Below are 24,127 nucleotides of genomic sequence, written 5' to 3'. Positions count from 1 at the left end.
ATTAAGCGAGCTTGACGAACGCACGCAATTCAATTGAAACTGTTCGTATTTACCTAACGGAACAAATTGACCGAATTCAGTTCTCTGTATCATCTAATGTGCGTTAGTTGAGATATTATGTAGTCATGTAAAGTTTTACGAAGAAATTTAGTTCTAACTTCATGCGTGTACACACACACTCCTATGCCTATGGGAAGAAACCTCAAGTGGAAAGCATATTTAATTACGGATAATTGCTGCAAACAATATTTGAATTTGAAGTAATTCGATTATACGTTGTCGCGAAAATATAGCCTCGCGCTGATCGAGTTCTTTATTAATATGATTACAGCCGTTATCACTTGAATATTCCATGACAGCCAAATGTTGGATGACTATATTTGTATTTTAACTGAGGCCTCCATTATCTTCATCATCCATAGCGTGAATATACCGGGTATTTCCCTAACACGGTTTTCCATATTGGACTTAAATACTGATCGGCTATATGAGTCTGATGTTTGCTTTAAGTCAAGTGCATTGGAGTCTCTCGGTTATACCCTAGAGGCCTAAATCTGGCCAGGTTTAAGACTATATTTCTTGATGGATGATATCGGATAGCCAAAATAATTGACAAAATACTTGGAACAAGACCAAAAACACGCCGAAACTGAGTGCTAATACTAGCTTGGATCCTATAGAAATCATATACTATTAAGTTGAGTTTATTAAGTTTGTCAGGACAAGGTAAATCTCGCTCACATTACCAAAATCGTGGTCCAAGACAGGTGCAGGTCTGGTCCAGGCCACCTTTTACTGTCGGCCTGGATTTTGTGGCCTAGAGGAGGTCCAGGCCTGGTTTTAGGGGGATAAACCGATAAACAACGTTTACATCTAGGCCTAGGCCTAGGCCTGGTCCAGACCAGGTCAAAGCACGCGCAGTGTAAACGCGGCTTAAAAGTGCTCATAAAACAAAATGTAGCTTTGCCTTTTGAATTCTATTTTTTGTGGTAAAGGAAGAACATCAAAGTCAATAGTAATTTTTATTTACACATAGATACACATGGTAGTATTTATTTATAACAGAAAAATGATACTCAAAACGTACGTTTGGGTTTACAGTGAGTTTTTAAAAATAATATAGTAAAATTCGCTGCTGCTATATTTGCATGACACTTATGAAATATACTTATATTATTTACATATATTATTTACATATATTATTTACATATAAAACACTGTTAAAAATATATACCAATTTATAAAAGCATGCATCTATTTTTAATAGAGTCTTTATAGCATTCAGTTCCTATTACTGGTAACTCGAATCCATGCATGTCCCCTAGTTTTGATGGCTTCATAGTTCGTTTAGCCTAATTAGTTCCAGAGATATAGGAAATTTCTTTTATGAATTAATTGATTTCCAAAATATGGACTTCTAATTAATTCACTTTTGATGGATGTTTTGTAGTGATATAAATATATACATAAAGTCGTAATGTTGTATACATATATGCATCAAATCGTGAGTAAAGCAGATTATGACTAATCAACAGACTGAATACCTCACCTCATAAGTGAATTTGATCCGTCAAGACTGGATCGTGCACGTGAATCGGGCCTCAATTGTAATATATAGTAAGTTGAATATCTAAATATATCCTATTAAGAGCTTCAGGCGTCATTTGCGAAGCCTAAACAGGTTCTATACCTCAAAGTGAAACACTTGTATGATTCCAAACGGTACTCGATGTGTTCTCCTCGTTCTAACTAAAACTCTTTATCATGCATTCTCGTACCCATGGCAGGCGCTGGGGATAACTAATGGTTTGGATTAGAACCTCAGACAGGAATGCGTTACGATGAAGCGCTCTAATTCCTTCGACTTTTTCTATCCTCATCCAGAATTGCATGCGCCAATATAGTGGAGGATTATGTTTAAATATTTATATAGAATTATCATAACATGTATATATACATATTTCGGTGCAGCCCTAGAAAAATCTATAGCTGATATAGCTGTTATTTTATTATCGTTAACGAGGGAGATTTCGAGCAAAGCTCTTAGAAGCGGTGTCTTGTAATTGGGGTAACGTCTATCCATGCATTTAAACTTTTTAACATCCCAGTTTTTACGACACCGCGGAAATTGGTATAGGCTTAGCCGCAATTCTCGATACTTAGACTTCAAACTTGGTGAGGAAAAAGATTTATAAATATTCAAGAAAATATGTCTTGCACAAAAGATTTGAAGCTTGCTCACGGTAAAAACGAATCGTCTGAATTAATAACCTTGTGTATACTTTAAGCCTCAAAATGGCCATTTCACAGCGGTCAGATGTGTATGATGAGCTGTCAAAAGATTGCAGAATGCGTATTCAGAAGAAAAATTGAACTTTTTTAAGATATTCAAAAGGTTTCTCTTTGATAGGGCGATACAGAAATGCACAATTGTGAACCAGCGATTAGATTTTCGGGTTGAAACGTCTTAAACACCAATTTCTGCGGTGTCCGTTTTTACAGATAATCGTGGAACTATAGAATCCGTTTCGATATGTCAATATAACTTGACTCAGTTGGGCTTGCAAACTAATTATACCTGTAATTGAGCAACATTTAATTCCTAGTGTTTTAGTAATAGAAAATATAGTCGTTTTAAATATAGTCGAACATCTGAATATCATTTCCGTTTGCCCATTTAGTTTCACTTAGAATAACAGTACAAGACTCGAAAGTATTAATTTCTGGCAAAACAGTCGAAACAGTCAAACACTCTCGTGCTTTCCACGTCGTTCCTGCTCACGCCATCAAGTGTAATCGGATTGTGTAAGATGACTTGTTCCAGAAGTGTTCTCTAAGAAAATGGATTGCTTCCTGATTAAAAACATCCTCATTAGCCATTTGGGTCAATCGGCCCTTGTTATGCAGCTTGCCCACGAAATATCGCAGATGGACGTTTGATGATTGGATTAGAAGTGCAACGGCTATACGCTGTCAATGTAACTACCGTAATGTGGGCTTATAGCCTACATTAGTGCATTCGGTGGAAACGCGGAATGCGCTACAAAGCAAATTAGTTGATTTAAAATCCTTTTCTTGGCTTATTGTGCGTCTTGGGTTCACGACCTCCGATTTTATCACCTCTGTGACGTCCTCTCTAAACCTTGGATTTGCTCATGGTTGATAATTTCACATTGTAAGCAGATTACATAGGCGCTTTATATTATGTCTGAGTACTAGAATAGCATTTTATTAAAAGCATCTACACGCGATTCCGTTGGAAACTGTCGAAAGCAGTGCAAATAGACTAATCTATGAGTTTTATACCCCAAACTGCAAACATTTGCAAGCAAAACCTCTGCACATTTCTATCATCATCTTGGATATTATCTGCATACGTTGTAGTTGTTACTCGTTTTTTTTCTTGTTAAGCTCATGAGATAAACACAAGGGAGGTCAATAACCCATCATATATGCATGATCTTACCGGATGTATATGAAAAACATCTATCCGTCATGCCGAGTTTCATGATCAATTTTTTTAAAGTTCTTTCAATTTTTTTTACTTGTTAGTTTGAGATTTTAGAAGCCGTGTTTCATCACATATCTGAGCAGTCTTAACGAAAATCGTGCCGTGTTCCATTTGTTCTGGTACGTCACGATGAGGTGACACTCGATACGATATATTAGGGCTGCAGCTGGAAGCTTAATTGGACCACTTGCATAATAGACCAGCTTTTGATTCAGGCGACAAAAAGAAGATTTCCGTAAAGAACATACTAAACTTTGTAAAAATGCCAAGTTTGGCTGGAAAATATTGTAAAGAAGCGAAGATATAACAAGGCGAAGTTCGTCTATTTTGTATACTTTTGTATCATAGCCGGGAGAGTGTAATTGAATTAATTACACACTTCTGTCCGTAATATACAAAAGTATACAAAAATTGCGTACTTCGCATGGCTACATTTTCCGTACTACTCGATGTTTTGCAGCCAAACTTGGCAATTATACTAATTTCAGTATGCTCTCTTTAGCTGTGTTGATATTTTCGCTTCTTCTAACCTAGTTCACAAGTTGATCTATCATGCAAGCGGTCCATTGGGGAGGGGGGGGGTATATTCATATATTCCTCTAATATTCTTGCGCCCGACTGATTTCTTTTGTACGCTATTGTTCCTACGGTATATAAACATGAATATATGAATATACAACAACACCCTCCCCCCCAATGAAGTTGTCCAGCTACGGCCCTGCATGGATATATATCTTAGGACACACGATGGCCTAATCTTAAGACACACGGTGGTCTATATCAGCAGTCTGACATTTATGTCTAGTTTCTGTTTTAATCGCTTCGCGAATACGCATACCAAATAATCAACAAGATGATAGGAAACAGACAAACACCAGAAGTATGTGCATTAACAAGAGCACCACGACAGCACCAACAAACTAAGATTAGTTGCAAGAATTCTATATATTACCTAATACCGACATGTTATGGGTTTGGAGCCTTGCACCACGAGACAAACTACATTGCCATACATAGCCATAGTGTGAGACTGTGAGTTCGAAAAATTGATTTATTTATTTTTTTAAAAAATTGCAAATTAAGTGCGGAAAGATCGCGAGGATTTTTTTTAAATTGAAACATTCCGAAGATTTAAGTTACTTGCATGCCCATGTATCACTGCACATTATGCCTTTGAATGTGTTTATCTCAAAGAGATTCGAGCATTTAACCTCTTATTTCTCTAATTGTGTTTTTGTGAGACTGTTGCAACCTTACTATATAGTTCTGCATGAACTCTGGACGACGGCATGCCTATATAACTTGCTGTTTTTCATTTGTGTAGAAAATTGTGACGGCAATCGATTATGTCTCGATGACAGGTTAGTGCATATGCATGTAAATGCCTCATATACTTCTTCGACCTTTTGAACTGATGCATTCTTTGAATACGAATAACGAAGTACCTACAATAGTTACGCGTCAAGTCGCATGTGCAGGATTAGCAAACAAATGCTCCGATGATAATGCACCTTCCAACATAATATATAAAGAAATGGCTTAATAAGACCTTTGGGAAGTTGTAGAGTTTGCCAGACTGAGGAAAAACACTTCAACAGAACGGATGTACATCTTGAGGCTTCCTTCGTTTAATCCACTCATCGAGATGTATGTTGCTATTTGTCATTAGCCAATGGGAAATACCCCGTGCAGGACGTGTATTCGGGAAAAATCTCTTGGAACGTGCAAATTTTCACACCCGCGTGTAAATAATCAGGGGTAGCTTTATCAGTGTTACGTTTTTTTATTTCACCGCAACGACATGTCATCTCTTTCGTAGCTGCCTAGGATTGGCTCGTTAATTGGGGGACATTGTGACCGAGACCGCAATTGTTTCAAGCACTTTGTTTTTGTAATTTCCTGTTTTTGAGTTAGCTACCTGAAATTCTCTTGAACAAGCACGAGACAGCAGCAGTAGGTGGTATAGTAAAGTTTTCCGACTACATGAGAGAGATATATTACCTTTATATCATTTTTTGCCACTTCAACATTTCAACAACAACACTAGACAGATTCAAGCGTTGATGAGAGTTGCCTCCTAGGGTCCCTGAGAGGTCAAAACTGTCCCCTCGACTGTCCCCAATCTCAAATTTCCGTGGCGTGCAAACTATTTAGTCATGCAATTTTTTCAGCCGGAATATTCATTCCATATAGCTAACAAATTAAAGCACAGATCAAAGTTAGTCAGGAAAGGTGTCACACAAATCTAGTTTAGTTTTTTGGCCCGAAGATTATGTCAGAAATCGCATGTTACGCTGGATGTTTTGCTACAACTATATTTATAGTTATAATAAGTTAAGCCTCAATGCTGATTATATGGCTTAATGAATCCTCTCTTTCAACCCAGTCGTCACACACCCTAAATATATTGCAATTTAGTGCAAATGTTGTGTGATAGGATGCATATATAATGTGCCATCTGCGCATGTACGCATTTTGATTGCGTGCCAGGATTAGATTTCTTAACCCAACAAATAAACATGATAAACACCAAAATATCAAGCGTAAACAAAAAGTTTGACTCTCTTGACGAACGCAAAACATCGAGAAGCGTTTTTGTCTATTTTAGGCAGTTGTTTTGGCAAAGTCATTCACACAAAGTATCATTCGTGTGAATATCGTTTTAAGTATTTTTACTCTGTCAAAATAATATACTGGACTGCAGATTAATTACTCTGTCTAATACTGGACTGCAGATTAATTACTCTATCTAATACTGGACTGCAGGGGCCGGTTGTTCAAAAGCAGGTTAAATTTAACCCTGGGTTAGTGCTAAACCTGGGTTAAAATCCTTAACCCTAGGTTAGCTAAACCTGGGTTAAAACTGTGTTGTTCAAAGTTGGGTTAGCGGTAGGGTTAGTTAACCCAGGGTTAAAATATTTAACCTAAGATTAAATGTATTTTAACGACTAAGTTGGATATAAGAACGTTTTCAATTGGTCAATAAACGAGCGGCAAAACTTTACCCGACGAGGATATATTGTCAGTCGAAAGATTATATGCCGTGAGGGCAGGGTCGAAGGGACGTTGTTTTGAACCGCAATTTCCGTGCATGCAATTTTAGAAAGATTCGAAATTCGCAAATGTTGTATGATAAACAATGTCGCGATGTGAAGCAAAATTAAGCAATGCATATTATAAACAATCTATTTTGAAAATTTTAGGCATTCTTTGATTATTCAAATTCAGGAACAAACGTAGCCTTACCACTTGCTGCCAATCAAAAGAATCAAATTTTGGTATGCGAAACAAATATTTCGATTACGATCTTTCAATTTGTACGGTTGTATTCATTCATCGTGTATTGCATTGAAGCGAAGATAAATAAATCAATACATCAGCTGAAATCGAACGAAGTCAAACTTAAATAATTCTTTGCTGTCGAAATTATTCGTAAAACCTTTCAAAAGTGTTTAATTCATGACGAATTATACGTGTTTACGTGTTTCAGCTCCTTATTCATCCATTTTGAATCGAAGTTAACCCAGGATTAAAAAGTTAACCCACCTAGCTAGCAGGGTTAATTTTTTTGTCAATTTTAACACAGGGTTAACGCTAACCGAGCTTTGTGCAACGCAAATCAACCAAGGTTTAAAATTTAACCCTGGGTTAGGCATTTTTAACCCTGGGTTACCGTTAACCGGCTTTTGAACAACCGGCCCCAGGTTAATTACTATGAACTATTCGCCAGTGTCCGCCCAATCAAAGCCCTATGCGTTGGAACGCGCCCAAACTCTCTATCAATAAACGCTGCACTTAACCAGCTGGGAACTGTTGTTTCATTTGAGTACCACGATTACACGATACATTTTATCAGGATGAATTTGTTCTCTGTTTTTGAAGAGTTAGGTTAAGAGTCACACATACTGTGGTAACACGTAACCAAGGAACTGCGTGGCAGCGTTTTCGAATGAAATATGCATAACAACTTCCAAAAATAGGCTAAAACATCTCTAGACGTTTCCAACTCGTGGCTTTCGTCACGAGACGTTTTACGTACGCCCATAGATAAGTATGAAGATCACGGGCAATCAATGAAGATGGAGATTGATATAGTAATTTTCACACGGCCTAAAAAACATACAAATACCACGCAGCATATGAGAACCTAGTGCTTGTCGTATGAACCCAACGAATGCACACCGACAATTAACCTTTTGAGGCATGTTTGTGCGGAACCCTGGCTGAGACGAGGTATCATTAGTGCGATACACGATAGCGTGACAGAGTTTTTAGGTCGAAACATCGAGATTAGGTTTTTTTTGTCTATTTTAAGCAGTTCATTTGTTTTGTATCAGGTTTGGCGAGAACTTACTCTTACTAATTTGGTTCAAAGCGGATGAGATAAATCTTATTAAAATAAAGTAGCCGGATTTTTATCCCTTGGTGTAGATAATTCATGTTCAACCGTGTCTTCATCGACGTTGAGTGGGGAATGAAACTCGACGGTATATTCCACCCGTCTCCCCCAACTTTCTACCGGATGATATTTTCGCAATCTTTTCGCACTAATATCGTTATATAATCTTCCTATGTTCCTGTACTCTGATGATTGTGGGGGTGGCCATACGTTTTTACAAAAACTCAAGGATATGGTAGCTTATTACAAACAAGGAGTGGGCGAATTTTGTGATATCCGGCGAGTTGAAAAACACTCAAAAACCACACTTTGCCCGTTCCACCACGATTTTCCGGCTTTCCATCACGTATTGATGGATTGAACATGGATTATATGCCTGCAGCTGTTTTCCACCAGTACTAAAGAGAACGCAATTTTGGAAGCAAAGCCAATTTTTGTCCAAAAACATTCATAGTCATGCGGCAGAGGCCGATACTGAATTATGACCCCGAAGATAGACGAAGGTGTATTGCGAAGGTGTCGCATTATTGTAATCGCATGTCGTCTCTACAGACTTAACTCGAGTATTTATAGACTAGCTATATAAATGCTTTCTCGCCTTAAGGAAAGAGATCCTAATTGCATTCAAAAAGGATACAATTCAAAAGGATTTAATTGCTTTGTATCATTGAATAAAATTTGTACCAATCCCTACGCATGTTCAGTAAATGCGGAAGCCTAACAATGCAGTGAATACATGCAGCACTTTTAGAATAGTATATGGGGGTTTAGACGCTGTTCCGCCCACAATAAATGTGTGGTTTTTTGTTTGTATATATAACTTCTACCAATATCAAAGATAACAACATAATAAGCCTAATCTCAATTAGCATTCAAATACAGGAAATGTTAAGTTGTGATAGAAATTAGGCCACATGATATTATTTCCTTAATTGACTCTATAGCGAGATATTTATTTATATATAGCCAGATAAATTATCCAGCTTCTGAACGCTATACCACAAATAGAAAGTTATGTACAACATTTCTCACGGTCTCCATTTTTTATTCACGCCAAGCTACATCACTAATCGATTTTTCATCTTGATGGAGAATATATTAGCTGGCTTATAGGTCATAGCACACACTATCGTTGTTTGGCGCGCGTTTCCTGTTTTAAACTCTCGAGAAATTAAAAAGAGATCGAATTCCGCATGCTTCGTTACCTATAAAAGCCCGAAGCAAGAGTATGATGATAATCATATTAAGACTTGTTCTGTTGCGAAGATGGCCATGTTTCATCATTCCTGCAATGTTATATGGTGTTTGGTATTTTGCTTGGTGTACAGAGGGGAATCGATAGGGTAAGTGTTTGTATACTGTATAGCTCTAGCTTTTATGTACTTTACCATTCTTTGATGTATGTAATTACTATTGGTATATATTATCAAGAGTAAGGATTATTTATAAGTCAATGGCAAAGCAAATTACGTAGAGATGTGCTGGGCTAAGTAGCCATCTTATACTAGTGTCTTTCTGTTTAAAGATTTCTTAACAGGTCTTATAGTTTTGGATTATTGTCGTGTCTATAGAACTATATTTTCTCGATATGAGAACCAGACAAGGAAATTAAACAATTTCAATTTACTTGCGAAGCCGTTTATTAGAACTCGAACGCACGTGCTTACTGTTGAAAAATGGTACTCGGCTCACCATCAGAAGTATTTTCGCATGTACATTGTTCAATTGACAGCTGACGTGAATAACGTCAGTAAATAACGTCAGTAAATAATGGTATTAGCTTGAAGTAATTGGGTTAACTCAATCTATGTCTGTTATCTAGCTTTCGTTATTTTAAAACTGACTTGACGTCACTTGTAAAAAAAGTGTGTGCATATATGATAGGAATGTTTAATAACTTGAATCCGAATGATATTGAACTCTATTATTTAGCAATTATATAGCATATTTTATAGCATTAAGACCAAAAATTCTCATCTCGCCTTACAGTAGCCATATATTGGTATTGAAACCTTGCATTGATAGGGAGCTTTAGCAGTACGGCTATACAAGTACATGCAAGTACAAGATTCGACTTTTTCGCGCCAAACTCGGTGCTATTGGCTACGCCATCTGACGAAACTCGTGGTCGTTGGACCTTTCGATACGAAATTAACAACGAACTCGTACTCATAAGCTCGACGACTACGAGTTTTGGCTGCTAACGTAAGCAAAGAACAAGCCAGAAATACGAATCTCGTACTTGCACTCGTACTTAGCAAAGCTCCCTTAGCCTCCCTAATGGTAATGCGCAGTCAATTGTAGCTGGCCCTGCGGTGTATTTTGCAAGCTAGTTTGAATGATAAATTTGCCGGGCTGAAATATATTTTAGCCCACTGATCTAAGCCAATCAGAAGATATTATGCATAATGTTTTATACAAAAATTGCCCTCCAAAGTTAATATAATAGTAATACAGAACATCAATTCTATTGTTATATTCGACGTGCATTCTACAACTCTAAACTCTTCCGTATAACCCGGTAATGGTCTATAACGCAAGCATGATATAAAAGTGTAGTCATGGGTTTAGTATAGTTTACTTTCATCCATAATTCATTTTTAAGTAATTCTATGATCCAAATCCATAATTTCGTATAGCTACAATTATTATTATGAATTATAATTTATGCCTGATTATTCGCGATTAATATGAATTATGACCATGGTGCATTATAACCACCTAAATTTTGGCGTGCCAAGGAATGTGAATTTGCCTTTCATTAAGTTTATATATAGCCTTATTTGTTTCCAAGTTTACGTGCATAATATCCTGTGTGTCCTGAAGAAACGGAACATTGTTCATTGATTAATTTCAATAGAAATTCAATAGCTGTTATTTAATTCTCAACAACATAAAGCTATAATTTGGAATATCTATATAATTATGTCCGTTTCATTGAGACCCCCTGCTGTAAACTCTTCTACATTCTTTGGAGCCTTCGTGCATGAGCTGTATGGGCGAATCGATTATTGAAGGCTTTTTTGGTCAAGCAGATAGTTTCGTTGGATTGACCTTGTATTATAAAAGCTGCTTGAAATTACAAAAAATTCACTGTTTTGAACCATGCATGTTTGATCTGAAATAAGACGCGAGACGTCAATGCTCTTGACTATCCTTTCCGATGCCTACGCTGAATCTAGGTCCGGTTATAAGCAAATCTTTGTTAGACTGATTCAGGTGAACATTGATAATCATTTCGTGTTAACACAGTCAGCATGACGACGTCAGTTACTAACTACATTTGTCATTACCATCTGCAAGAAGCCAAAATGCGCTGAATATAGTGTGCAAACTAACCTTATATAGTAATTTTTAAAAATTAAGATGACTCCAAACAATTTTTATGCAGTGAAATGTGTCCAAATCTTGATTTTGACTAGATTGATTTGAAATTGCCCTATACTGCACAAACACATAAATGAACATAATTATATAATGATATATAGAAATTGTTCACAAAATTAACGTCCGATTACCGTTAGTATAGTGACAATTACGTTTTGGTCTCGTTATTTCTCTGAAAAAATGCAAGATTTTAACAATTTTAGGACAAAAGAGTTCATTATTTTAGACAAACAATTCCTTACTGTTGAAGTATTGATTAAACAACATTGTATTTGTAATGTTTTCTTAGTTTGTGAAATGAGGTTTAAAACTATTCAACTATAAGTATAATCGCATAGAAAATTGTGTATTATATTTACGATTTATGTAAATATATATTAATATTGATAGTTATTATTATATTAGCCTACTCGTTCACATTCCTTCAAAATGTTTCATTTTTTGTTGGTGAAAATAAGATATTTTATTTGTAATAGAGTTGCACAATATCGCTACTACGGATATTATTAAAAGCTACTTTTGTAGCTAAACCTTGGTATCCATTTATTGTCGTTCTTGTCGTGAACATGTCAAGTTGGTTAATGTATTAGAATATTGCTGTATACGCAGTTAACAATGAAAAATTTGAGTATCCACTATCCAGAAAATAAAAGCAAAATTTCATCTCGACTATTTTACATCAGGGAAAATAACCTGTTCATGACAATATCGGCAAAATGGAAACAACGCTTGATTTTGCCAAACGTTATATAGTGAGTTTAAATACCGTGCACTAAGATGTTTTGAAAGTAATAAACGCTATTTTTGTAGCAAAGAATATGTAGAAGTCTATATTTTGACCCTTTATATTTAAACTGAACTAGCCTTGATGCACTTTTCTATAGCTAATATGTAGTTCGTAGTTGTCGGATACAATAATAAATAAAATTAATAGTCGAACCAGGTGCATAGCATCTAAAGCCATATGAATTATCTCATTATATACATTTAGAATCGACACTAAGGGGACAATAACGACGAAACGTTTTTACGAAGTGGAAAAGCCCACGAATGAATCTGGGCTAGAAAATAACGAAACAGAAGAGGACAGGAAAGCAAGAGCTTCCTTGCTTTGCATGAATAATGCTTTGGTTGGACAACAACGAGAAATGTGTTATAAATTCCCACTGCAAGTTGCCGCTGTGTTTCGTGCTTATCGCGATGCAGTAGAAGAGTGCCAATACCAGTTTCGTAATGAGCGATGGAACTGCAGCTCACTTGTGAGAATGCGTGGAGGAGCTGTACAGCCGTTAGCGACGAAATTAATGAATCGTGGTAAGAACATTCGAAATTGAGTATGCAAAAAAGTTTCACTGCAAAGTGTTGCGGTCAGCTTAAGGAAAATATATAGTCCAACAAAGTTCGGAGCCTTTTGCATACTTTTTGTGGTTGGCGTAGAGTGTTGGTATCACTTTTCCCGCCACGAGGGGTATCAGGTTTTTTGCGCCCAGTAAGGAGGAACTTCGTTTCAAACTAATCGGCAAATTGGTTTACATTTTTCAGGCTTAGCCAATCAGAATGCATCATTCAATAGGTGGGCAATGGCAACTTAGCTATGCCTTCGGGCTTGGTGCATGTACTGGGCTAAAGGTTTAGAGAGTTTATTGGCAAGCAGGTGGATTGACGTGGATTGATTATAAGCTCCGACATAAGCTATGACATCGACGTCAACTAACAACATTCGTCATTACCATCTGCAAGAATTCAGCCAAATTGATGGGAACCTAGTGTGCAAATGAACCTCATAGTAATCTTTTAAGATGACTATAATGCAATTGTACACTGGAAAGCAGTGAGAGGATTTTGGTCTTGAAAAAAAAAACTGGAATAGATTATCTTGTATACGTTTACGTTTTTTAAGCTACGCCAAATGGTGCATAAATTTTGAAATATTAGGTGTGAATAGTGAATAATGTACATTTTTACCTTAAGTAGTAAATTTTTGCATTTTGATTGGGTTATTGATAATGTAAACAAATTGGCTGTTTGGTCTAAAACGAAATTCTTTTATCTGTTCTGTCATCTTTGTCGTGTTCCGTACGAAATTTGCAAAATTCGCAAGCCAATATTAACATTGTAAAAATATTGTAAAATAATGAACTGAGCTTTGAAAAACTTGATTTTTATAGGTTTTAAAGAAGCCGCTTTCGTTCACGCATTAGTTGCCGCAGCCGTGGCGCAGTCCGTGTCCCTTGACTGTGCCAAGGGCGTTATGTCTTCGTGTGATAGGCTGGGCTCTAGGAAAGACGACGAGCAAAATTGAAGGAGCATTCTATCCACGACGAAGCGATAACACATGGTTTATATTTTTCTGAGAAATTTCTTAATTCTATGAAGAGTAGCTACGACCTCCAAGGCGTGGTCAACAGGCATAACTTCAGAGCTGGACGAACGGTAATGGTGGAAGTCCATTTATTCATTTCTGTTTCAAGTCTATTCGTATAGTAATACACTTTTAATCAAAACTGACTCGGTTATAACGATGGCCGAGTTTATTGCCTATAGTTTTTTTTTTTTTAACGTTTATAAAAACAAAATTCGAGTTTCATTAATAATTGGTATTTCACATGAATTTTTACATCGGAATTTCATAAATTATGAAGTTGAAATTTCATATAACTAGAAATTTTATACAACTAGAAATTCACATGTTAATAATTATGAGTAATTTCTTACATAAATTGATCTTTACATTGTGAAGTTCAGTCTCTTTTTCACATTTTCAATTTTCATTTATTAAGAATTACTTTCATATCAATCATATGTACTTTGATAAATCAATCTCACAATGAAATTCTCTTTCTATACCGTCTCGTCTTTTTCAGGTTTTCACCGACACATTAAAGACAATATGTAAGTGTCACGGCCCTACTGGTACGTGCAGTATAAAAACCTGTATGAAAACAACTTCCGGCTTACGTGTCATTGGCAATACTATAAAAACCATGTTCAAAAATGCAAAAAGAGTTGAACCGGAGAACGAACGAAGAAGTAAGTTGAAACTGGTTCTTGTGGATGTTAGAAAAGACGTAACAGATAAATCATCGACGAGGGTCAGGGCATCTCCAGCGAAAAGCGAACTGACGTACACTGAAGTCTCTCCATCATTCTGTGACAGCGATGTTACGCTAGGGATACCGGGGGTTTTTGGTAGGATATGTAGCAAGGATCCCTCTCATGCGAACAGTTGTAGAAATTTGTGCTGTGGTAAGGGATATGACCAGTTCTTGGTGACGGAGGAAACGGATTGTGAGTGTAAATTTCTGTGGTGCTGTTCTGTGCGGTGTAAAAAATGCAGTCAGCGAAAATTGGTGACTCGATGCAAGTGAAATATTGTCCAAGCCTTGGTAAAAGAAAACGAGGGATCACTAGAGAGTTTGTATCTATTAACTTAAGTTGCAAGAAGTGTATGACATTTGTAAATATATAAGATAAAATCTTTTCACTTTGTATAAAATACGATGTATATATGTGATACCTATCAGTAAATTCTAATTATTACTCATTTTAATTATAATTTATTTAAGTTATTTTCACAACCGTTGTAATAATTATACTCATGTAGTAAATAGTTATTTTGTTAATTGTTTGATCAAACCTCGAGGAATAAGTTATTAAATTTACTTTCATAAAGCGTTGTTGCTTGTATTTGGATATTATGCGAACCTATTGACTTCAGTGAATAGTCTGCATCGAGACGTAGTTTGGGAGAAAGCATGCTTGCTTCTAAGGGGTTGTTTACATGATTCCGCTTAGCCGAGATTCAGCTAGCGAAGCGCGAGATGACTTTTAGGTATGAATTGAGTATATAACATGATTCTGGGAATCCTGTTGTTATCATAGCAATTGCATGAATGTGCTTGTTTGGTGTCATGAAAACTTATTTCAGTACCTTAAAGTTAACTCACGCTTCTTTGAACCTCGGCTAAGCGGGATCATGTAAGCAGCCCCTGGTTTATTTGAATAACGCTTATTTGAATATCAGTATCTAATTCACTCGTTAACATCTATGAAAAGAAGAAAATTGCACATAAAATCGCAGCAAAAATCGGGCCTTAAGGAGAATCACAACAATACTGCGCATATTAGACTCATTCATTATTCATAAATTTCACAACATTAATTAACGAGCACTTTTTGAGTTGCATTCAGTGAGTTCAAATGAACTTTTAAGGATACCAGCAATACTAATTTCAGACGTGAAACAGTAGATAATACCTGTCGATTAGCTGTGCATGACGCTGTATGCTTTCAAAGAATATAATGCTTCATAATTAAACTACAAAACGACCTAGATCTAACTCTCCTGACGAAGGCACTCAGGTCGAAACGTCGAGAAGTGTTTCGTCTATTTTAGGCAGTTGTTATACCACATTTGATGCTAACTAAATAATTATATCACCAGGCGAAGAGCCAAATTTTGAGATGAATTTTAATATAGCACAGAGTAGACCATTATGTTCACGAAAATCTTATTTGTTTATAGGAAACATAAGAAAGTGCTGCCATGCTTACTAGGAAAATCATATCTTTCGTATCCGTTGGATCGTTATTAATTTTGATGGTATGTAATTTTTATATTGTCACATGCATTTACATTCATCTCAGTCACTTAGATTATAACCTGAAGCGATTTTCTAGATATATAATTCCCGGTATGTAATTGCAAACATTATACATTGCCATACTTACGATCGTGACCTTGAATAGCCACGTAAGGTTTTAAATAATACATAATGGGTGTGTTTAATTGCTATTATGCATTATAATAAAAAATTAGAATATTATACCATAAAGTAATTGATATAATTTCAAGTAGACGGAATTTCGAGAGGGTCCCACCCTGCAATTTAATTCATTTTCTCATCAAATCATTAAACATGCAATGATTTCACGAAAATGGTTCAAAGTGATGCTTAATACTTGAGCCATGCGTAGGTACTATTTCCGGATAGCCCAACGATTTGAGAAATTATACTATATTATTCAGTTTCGCAAATAACGCTTCAAATGTTGTATAACAACTGCCTAAAATGGACAAAAACACTTCTCGACGTTTTAACATAAGGGCCTTCGTCAGAAGAGTTAGTATAAATGTAGAAAAGAAAAAACACATATGTTTTGGTGGCAAAACATTTCATGAAAATAGACAAAAAGGAGGCACGAAACAAATGAAATTAGAATTTTTATTTTTGGTGGATATCCTTCTGATAACGTGTTTTAGCCTTCTACAAAATGCCCTCTCTCTCTCATTTACTTTCATATGTAGCTACTCTGCTGACGACGGCTCTTAGGTCAAATTGTCGAGAAGTGTTTTTGTCTATTTCAGGCGGAAAATACCACAGTTAATGCGAAGGTATTTGAATACATGGACGCTGTCACGCGGCTCCTTGGTTATATTTGCGTAAATTAACCTTGAATTATACTAAGTATTATAGGGTGTGATGATGAATGTGTTTTGAGGCAAAATAGTGTCAACCGAAATTCAGCTGTATGCTGGTGTTTTCTGTTATGGAAAGGGAAATATTTTTCATTTATATCGATTAACAGAATCACAAATCTATTTTATATTTTGTTTCTCACGTAATAAAAATTATATGATTTCATGAACAATTGTATTTCTACATATGGTAACATTTGTTATCTTCATCATAGTACCGTGCACACATTTGCTACCGACATAGATACGTTTTTTTTAAATTATTCATATGCGTGACTTCAGTTCCATATTTTCCACGTCGATGAAAGAGTTCGGTAATTGTTTTTCCAACTAGCACAGTTTCCTAAAACTGTTTTTCCTATCGTCGGTGCTAAGGAGTGCACTATAATTTCTCATTTAAAGAATATGAACGCGCTAGCATTGTTTGCATAAAGACTATTTTCTAATTATTGGTAAACAATCGAAGACAGCAGCCAATCAACATGAGACACCAACGGGAGCTCATTTAAACTTGTATCGATTATCAGGAGTATATAATAATGATAGTATTATTTTAATTCACGAGCCTCGAGGGTTAACCTTTTCCATACGAATACTTTACTTTATCATTGAAACACTTTTTTGGGAAACGGGGATCCTAATATGGCCCCGTTTACCATGCGGATGATGCGATTATTGTCGTATACGAACGATTCTTACCCTGGCGTATGTGATCGACTTCACACCAGTGAATAGGGATATTGAAAAAGAACAAAACAGTCATTTTATACGAATGTCTTCGAAATGACATCGCCAGAAATCAGTACGAAATCAGTAGGAACATCGGCCGTCCGCGCACTGCGTAAGAAATTTTCCCAAGGGAATAACGTAAACACTATAATTTAGATATATTTTGGTTTACATCAGACTGTCTTTAAGCCGATTTTAATTTTAAAATCGACACAATTTGCTTAAAAATTTCACCCCGCATGGGTGAAAGTATTGTGGCAACGTTGGCTGTTGTTAATTGGGTTTTGGAAGCATTTAAAGGCATTGCGTGGAATACAGAATACTATTTTTTTCATCTGCGCCATGAAAGTACAGTTCTTTCAGAGAAACGTTTGCTGGCGCGTGACAGGCTTCATTCTCGTAATTTCTAGCGATGACATTGTTTTCCATAAATTCTCTGCGGGCATTTTGAACTCACTCATAACATATTGCACGTAATTCGTATTACAGATGAAAACCATCCGTTAACCCTGAAATAAATGATTGCACAACAAGCGTCTTTCGAAATGAGACGAAATCCACGCACTCTTAAACTCCCCAATAACATATTGCACAACAATTAATCATCCTTTGTATACAGATGAAAATCACGAAATCCATCCGATTTTACCAGAAAGGTGAGAAATGTTTAGCATGTGACAGAAATCAGATAAAGCTCTTTCAATTTTTTATATCCACAATTATACCGCACCGCCCCTCACTAATCGCTATCTTACGGGTACACCCAATTTTCCCACAATTAACTGAAACTTTATCGTTGTGTCAGGATATAGCGTCATCATGAAATTCTCAGCATTCTTTCACAGCCACAAAGTGAAGAAGAACACCGCAAAAAGATATCTTGCTTTAGGGTTTTTTTTAAACGTCACTCGAATCAAGGCCTTATTACGGATTCCATCGTCGAGTTCTACTACCGAAGATTTGTTATAAATATACATAATAAGTTAAAAGTGAAGCATCTATATATACATACATGCATGCATTAGATCTAATAGCAACTGGTCAAATTATAGCAATTATAAAGACATGTAAAATGGAATATTCTTTCAATTTCGTCCTGGTGCGATATTATACTGAGGAATGATATTTCCGAATTTGTCCAAGAGATTTCTGCCTCTGATCCTGGTTGTATCAAGCCCGTTTAGTTCAAAATAGAAAGCACTGAAGTCTATATTCAACAAGCGAATTGAACATTTTTAACCTTAATACAAAGATACTGTTTACAACAACATATTCAGTGCATAATATTCAAGTCGACTCATTCAAGAGAGATGCGGTCAGAGTGTTATTTATAATTTTTACTTCTCCGGCACCGTTCAAGGTGACACCACCAGCCTCTGCACTATATTCTTGTGCTGTTTTAAACCTCAATTGACAAAGCCTGAGTTTCTTTATCAGACCTATAAAAAAAGGTATGAATTAAGATAAGTTCTATTTATATTTCGAACCAGGTAGCTATTTAAGTCATTTATTTATCTTGTTTTTGTCATCGAGCGGTTTCTCATAATGGGGTATCCAAACTTACGTCGATTCTATTTTGCCACTATAGCAATTTTACGAGCCACTGGTTGATTTAATTTCCTTAACTCTTGAACATCTTCAGAACAAAGTTCTAAAATTAGGGAATAAATGGCAAGGTCATGGCTCCACTTGAATTGAATACTGTGTATTCAAGTGGGTATGATGCGGAATCTTAATATAAATAGACCTGCCACAACGTCATATTTTACCCCTGTGTATATGTCGTATTCGTAATAGTGCCATAGGCAAAGATGCGCGGTTTGCTGCATTTTCCATACAATCATGATGTGTGTACAACGATTTCACTGCTTGCATGACGATAATTGAATATCTGCGCGTACACTTGTTTCCATTTCCCCTGAGGGTTGTCAATATCTGACCAGATAAAGATATTATATATACCATTATTTATAGAGTAGATACATGCATTTAAGTATAACCAACAAGCACAACTAGGCGACTGCTCATCAATTTAATAATTGTAATATAACAACTGCGTCAAATAGACAAAAAAAAGTCTCGTGACGTATAAGGGCGGAAGGGTGGAAACATCAGACTTTTTTGTCTATGTTTTAGACATGCAGTTGTTCCCACGCGAGATATTATATATTTTCGCTTACCTTTTTATGATCTACCGAATACGGCTTTCTTCAGGAGTGCGCCGTCCTAAATATAGCATATCGGTTGTTTGTTGCCACTGTAACATCAACATCTATCACATGCAAATATGAAATCTTTATATATTTATAAATTTTAATATATAGAACGTAAATAGATACATTATGAGTAATTTTTATTCTCCTATAGAGACTCCTTGCACGCAAGATCAATATATACCTTAAAACCCGCGTATACCTAGTAGATATGTCACATAGCCCATATATCTATTTTTTTAGCCACACCTTACATGATATAGCTTATAAGTGTCGAATAACATTAATCTATGCCATTCAGCTGATCAATCGACCACCAATTGCAAAATTGTAGGCACTTTACGACAACTTTCAAAAAGAAAGCTCTAACCCATAGCCATGCACTTGAAAACGACATGCTGCAGGTCTTTCGTCGACTTATCCCAAATTCAACCACCTCATGAAGCATTTACAACTTAGACCATTTTTGTATAAAGACTTTACAATGCATGGCTGTATGTTGTCTATTGCCAAATATACCGACTTTGAACCACGCTTTACCTCAAAACAACTTCAGCTAGTGTATAACTATATCTTAAATCGACTTATAAACCACCTTTGCAACCGCGATTGATACCGTCTATACCGCTAGCTAACATATTATGAACATACTCCGACTTAACCACCTTATCAATTCACAACAACTTCAGTGTGCTATCGCCATTCGACTTCGACCACCTTAGCATACTTCACAAGGATTGCATGCACTGTCTATATCGCCAACATATTCCGGCTTAAACCACCTTATCAATTCACAACAACTTCAGCGTATTAGGCTTAATGCGACTTAAAGCGACTTAGCATACTTTGCAGCACTCCTTTCTCACGCTATTTTATATGCTAGAAACCCGTTTAGACAAAACCGCAAATAAGGCGAAAATATCCATCAAGCGTGTTCACTCATGCATCAAACGAACCAAAGAAATACAATAAAAGAAACCTGTTTGCAAGTTATTTTGCACGATATTTCAGTTCCACAAACAGTATGGTTGGACTTATCTATTTTGTTCAGGCTAAGCCGAATTCGAGGCTGTTGCGTGAATGCGAAGCTTTAACTCCATATATAGGTGGACGCGATAATTTTTTTCTAGAATTATAGACCACCGTGGCCATATAACGATTTTATCCCATCTTACACCTTGTAAATCCGATTTGGGTGTATATCTAATTTCCATGATACATGGGCCATGCATATTGCGTACTTATGGACATAACTTTGGAACATTTCCGTGATAACTTGTTCATTTGAACACACATAAGGTCCGTTTCAGACGTCGAACGTTTTCATGCGCTGAATCGAATGCAAATTAACTTAAAACAAAGACTTTAGTTTAGCTCACTAACTGGCCTAACTTATAAACATTCCAATTATTAACTAGCAACATCTAGAAACGAGATATTGTATAATGTAGAAAAACCTATATATTATGTTGGAGTCTTAGATATTACTAGCAAGAAATTAAACTTTTTCTATGTTCGAGAGAATTGTATCAATCGTTATGCATAATAATGTATAATACCAATTAAACAGTGTAGTTACGCAAAATTTGCTGATGTTAAACGGTCCTATATTTTCAACTAAATTATATTTGTCGCGACACAACAAATCTGCGTACATGGTAATTATATAAGTTGCTTAGAAATCCTCTATGAGTTGGCCCAGCTTAATCAGACATCAATTTAAATATTGAATTCATATTTCATCCATTTTATTACAGGAATTAGAGAAAAATGAACGCTTTACCAATTTTGTCTAAATTTTATCTGTACAATATTCCATTTTGTATACATTCACTCGTCAACTGATATCCCGATACGATTCCCATTCGATAGTCTTAGCTACTGTAAAATGCGTGCCATTTGCCAATATACAGTACAAATGACAAGGTCTTTTAGATAGCCAGCTTGATTTTAGATAGCTAGCTTTTTACGTGGTTTGTTATAGTGGTGATTTTAAAAATTTTGCCAGATTTTTGAGAATCACGGCAACAGATAAAACTAGGATTATCCTGGCTCGACGGAGCACATCTCTCGGGGTCTGGGTCGTGCAACATCAACTTCATCTGACTTACAAGTTCCACAGTCTTGCAGTTAGTTTGCTAAAAATGCAATGAAAAGTGTTTGCTGAGAAATATATCGTTACTTAGTGGTTTTTCAAAAAAATGGTGGCGAAGAAACTTGTGCAAAGTCTGCATAGAACCAGCTTCAACAATTCTGGCTGATACATGAATTATATTCTATAGGATACTTTTTGTGTAGCCTTCAAACGATGCTCATGCATCCAAATACATTCATTTTTATATGTATGTGTTGAAGAACGATGTTTTGCCGTTGTCTTTCATTGCGTGCCACTTTTAAATAAACTGTGAATCGATTCAAATTTGTAGAGTTATTCGCCAAAGAAGCTCATTCCATTCCCTATAAAATCAAAATATTGATGCAGTAAGAGAGACAGTCAGACGGTCGAGCAGATTGTTGTATTGTATTTTTTGTTGGAATGTCTAAAAGCCTTTGTACCGTGCTGTATATAGCTCTATTGTGTGCAGAATTACAAGACACTGTTATTTGAAATTGAGCTTGCATGGTCAACATTGTTTTAGATTTGTATCTAAAAATCTTTTGATCAAACTCAATTACCTCGAACAACATCGATAAACCTAATTATACCCCGTCTGATGGCGTAGACGCTTCAGCATACTTCGTATAACGCTACTCAAGACCTGACATAAAACAGGTTGTGTATAATCTCGATGCCTCGAAGTAAGGCTATAGGCGAAACGTACAAGTACCGAAAAATTAATCACTTAAACTATATTTAATTTAGCGGCATGATCGCACCTCCTATAGAAACTTAGATTCCTCGTAGGCGTTGCATTTTCAGAACTTATATTTCCCTCCCGTCGCTATACATACGTCTAGACATACAAATAGACAATTGCTCATCTATATATATTTCAGATCCTATACCACAATTGTTTGCTAACTTTCGGTACATCCCACATTCAATTAAATCTTTTGTACATACATACTTGCGAGTTTCTAAGGACACAAAAAGAAGACTTAAAATAACATAGGACTGTGATGAATTGCACGCTCCTTTATTGAAGTGTTCCGTCTGACATCTTGTATCTACATGCATTTCAAGGACTATTTAAGAATGAGAATTTGAGATATATCATCAATTAATTGAAGAATTCCCGTGCCGAGTACAACATGTTGCATGCGACTCCATTTCCTTCGACTTGTTCAGTCGCCTATACATGCAGTTTCCGCCGCTGATCATAATCTCAAACACGACTGTATGACCATGTCTATATAACCATTAATAAATCACATTGAAACTTAAATTTCCTATAAGTTCACATGAGAAAGACAAGAGTTCAACTTATAAAAAATATTTAAAGCACAATTTTCTATGGGCCATTGGTTAGGCGTTTCGTAGCAACGTTGAAAAAATTCAGACATCATGGCAGCTGCATGCTTATACATATATACTTTAAAGTTTCTGAATAAGTAATTCCCCCTTGATTCCCTCAGATAAGTCAGATTCAAAGATTCCCTCTTTGTCAAATTTTGGAAACAGTTCAAAAATGAAACATTTTTACATCTCATTGTATTAATAAAACGTTTGCATCACGATCGAATCTAAATATAAATAAAACACATGCAGTTACATGAAGTGTGTCTATCGAAAACGACGATCTTCGCCTGACAGATATGCATGTGCACATACTTTATGACCCTCTTGGACTTAAGTTCAACATTCCTTATTTCTAATGTTCCCACGCTTCTCTGGTAATCATGTCAAGGACACCCTCATGAAAGGCATGCACTCGCTCACCTAAGATTCTCTATATAACTAAACAAACCAATAGAACTACAAGTGGCTAAAATTACATTCATTTGAATAATAGCTATTGTGCAACGATTTTCAAAAGAACTTAAGTCATATCGTATACAAGGTGCATATAGAGAAACGCAGTCAACAAGTATTCGTGGATATTCGCCTTATATTCTAGGACAAAAGATCGAGTATTTATCAATATTTAGTGTTGCCTTTTCGATACACACGGCTGTAGTACACTATTTGATAACTTTATAGCGGAAATTGAAAGAACTCATCCAATACATGTAAACGTTGATTAAGAATTAAGTTTTTAATGTGTTCATATATGCCGTTATGTGAAAGAGGTACATTTATTATCATAAATATATATTCTTTCATATATATGTGAATTTGTTGAGGGGGGGCGGTATTTTATACAACAGGGAATTGTAATGTACAAAGCGGATATTCTAATGGCCATTATACGAGTCTTTATATGCCATATCTGCACGTGATGGTGAACTATATAGTTGCATACTGCATG

At 36.0% G+C, this 24,127-nt stretch overlaps 2 protein-coding genes across 2 annotated transcripts in view; both read left to right on the top strand.

Annotated features, from left to right (window-relative positions):
* The first annotated feature begins 4,835 nt into the window (after nucleotides 1-4,835).
* The window catches only part of LOC114517724 (protein Wnt-4-like), a 34,877-nt gene continuing 15,585 nt past the window's right edge, over nucleotides 4,836-24,127 (top strand). Inside the window, exons 1-2 of the mRNA XM_028537535.1 lie at nucleotides 4,836-4,872; nucleotides 15,823-15,900. The gene's annotated coding sequence lies outside the window, so the exon portion shown is untranslated. The remainder of the gene's footprint in view (nucleotides 4,873-15,822; nucleotides 15,901-24,127) is intronic.
* On the top strand, nucleotides 13,625-14,694 carry LOC114517725 (protein Wnt-7c-like). The gene is made up of 2 exons (XM_028537536.1): nucleotides 13,625-13,730; nucleotides 14,162-14,694. Exons 1-2 carry the CDS (start codon nucleotides 13,668-13,670, stop codon nucleotides 14,663-14,665), a joined length of 567 nt encoding a protein of 188 aa, XP_028393337.1. The 5' UTR covers nucleotides 13,625-13,667; the 3' UTR covers nucleotides 14,666-14,694.

The sequence above is a fragment of the Dendronephthya gigantea genome, unplaced genomic scaffold (genome assembly GCF_004324835.1).
Source record: "Dendronephthya gigantea isolate DGI-Jeju-01 unplaced genomic scaffold, DenGig_1.0 000009F, whole genome shotgun sequence".
In the NCBI taxonomy this organism is placed as follows: Eukaryota; Metazoa; Cnidaria; class Anthozoa; order Malacalcyonacea; family Nephtheidae; genus Dendronephthya; species Dendronephthya gigantea.
Note: the sequence above shows the minus strand (reverse complement) of the source record. Positions and strands in the feature narration are given on the sequence as shown.

Coding starts and splice junctions, on each gene's coding strand:
- LOC114517725 (XM_028537536.1), top strand. CDS start 13,668: ATGAAGAGTAGCTACGACCTCCAAGGCGTGGTCAACAGGCATAACTTC. Junction 13,731..14,161: donor ACTTCAGAGCTGGACGAACG/GTAATGGTGGAA, acceptor CGTCTTTTTCAG/GTTTTCACCGACACATTAAA.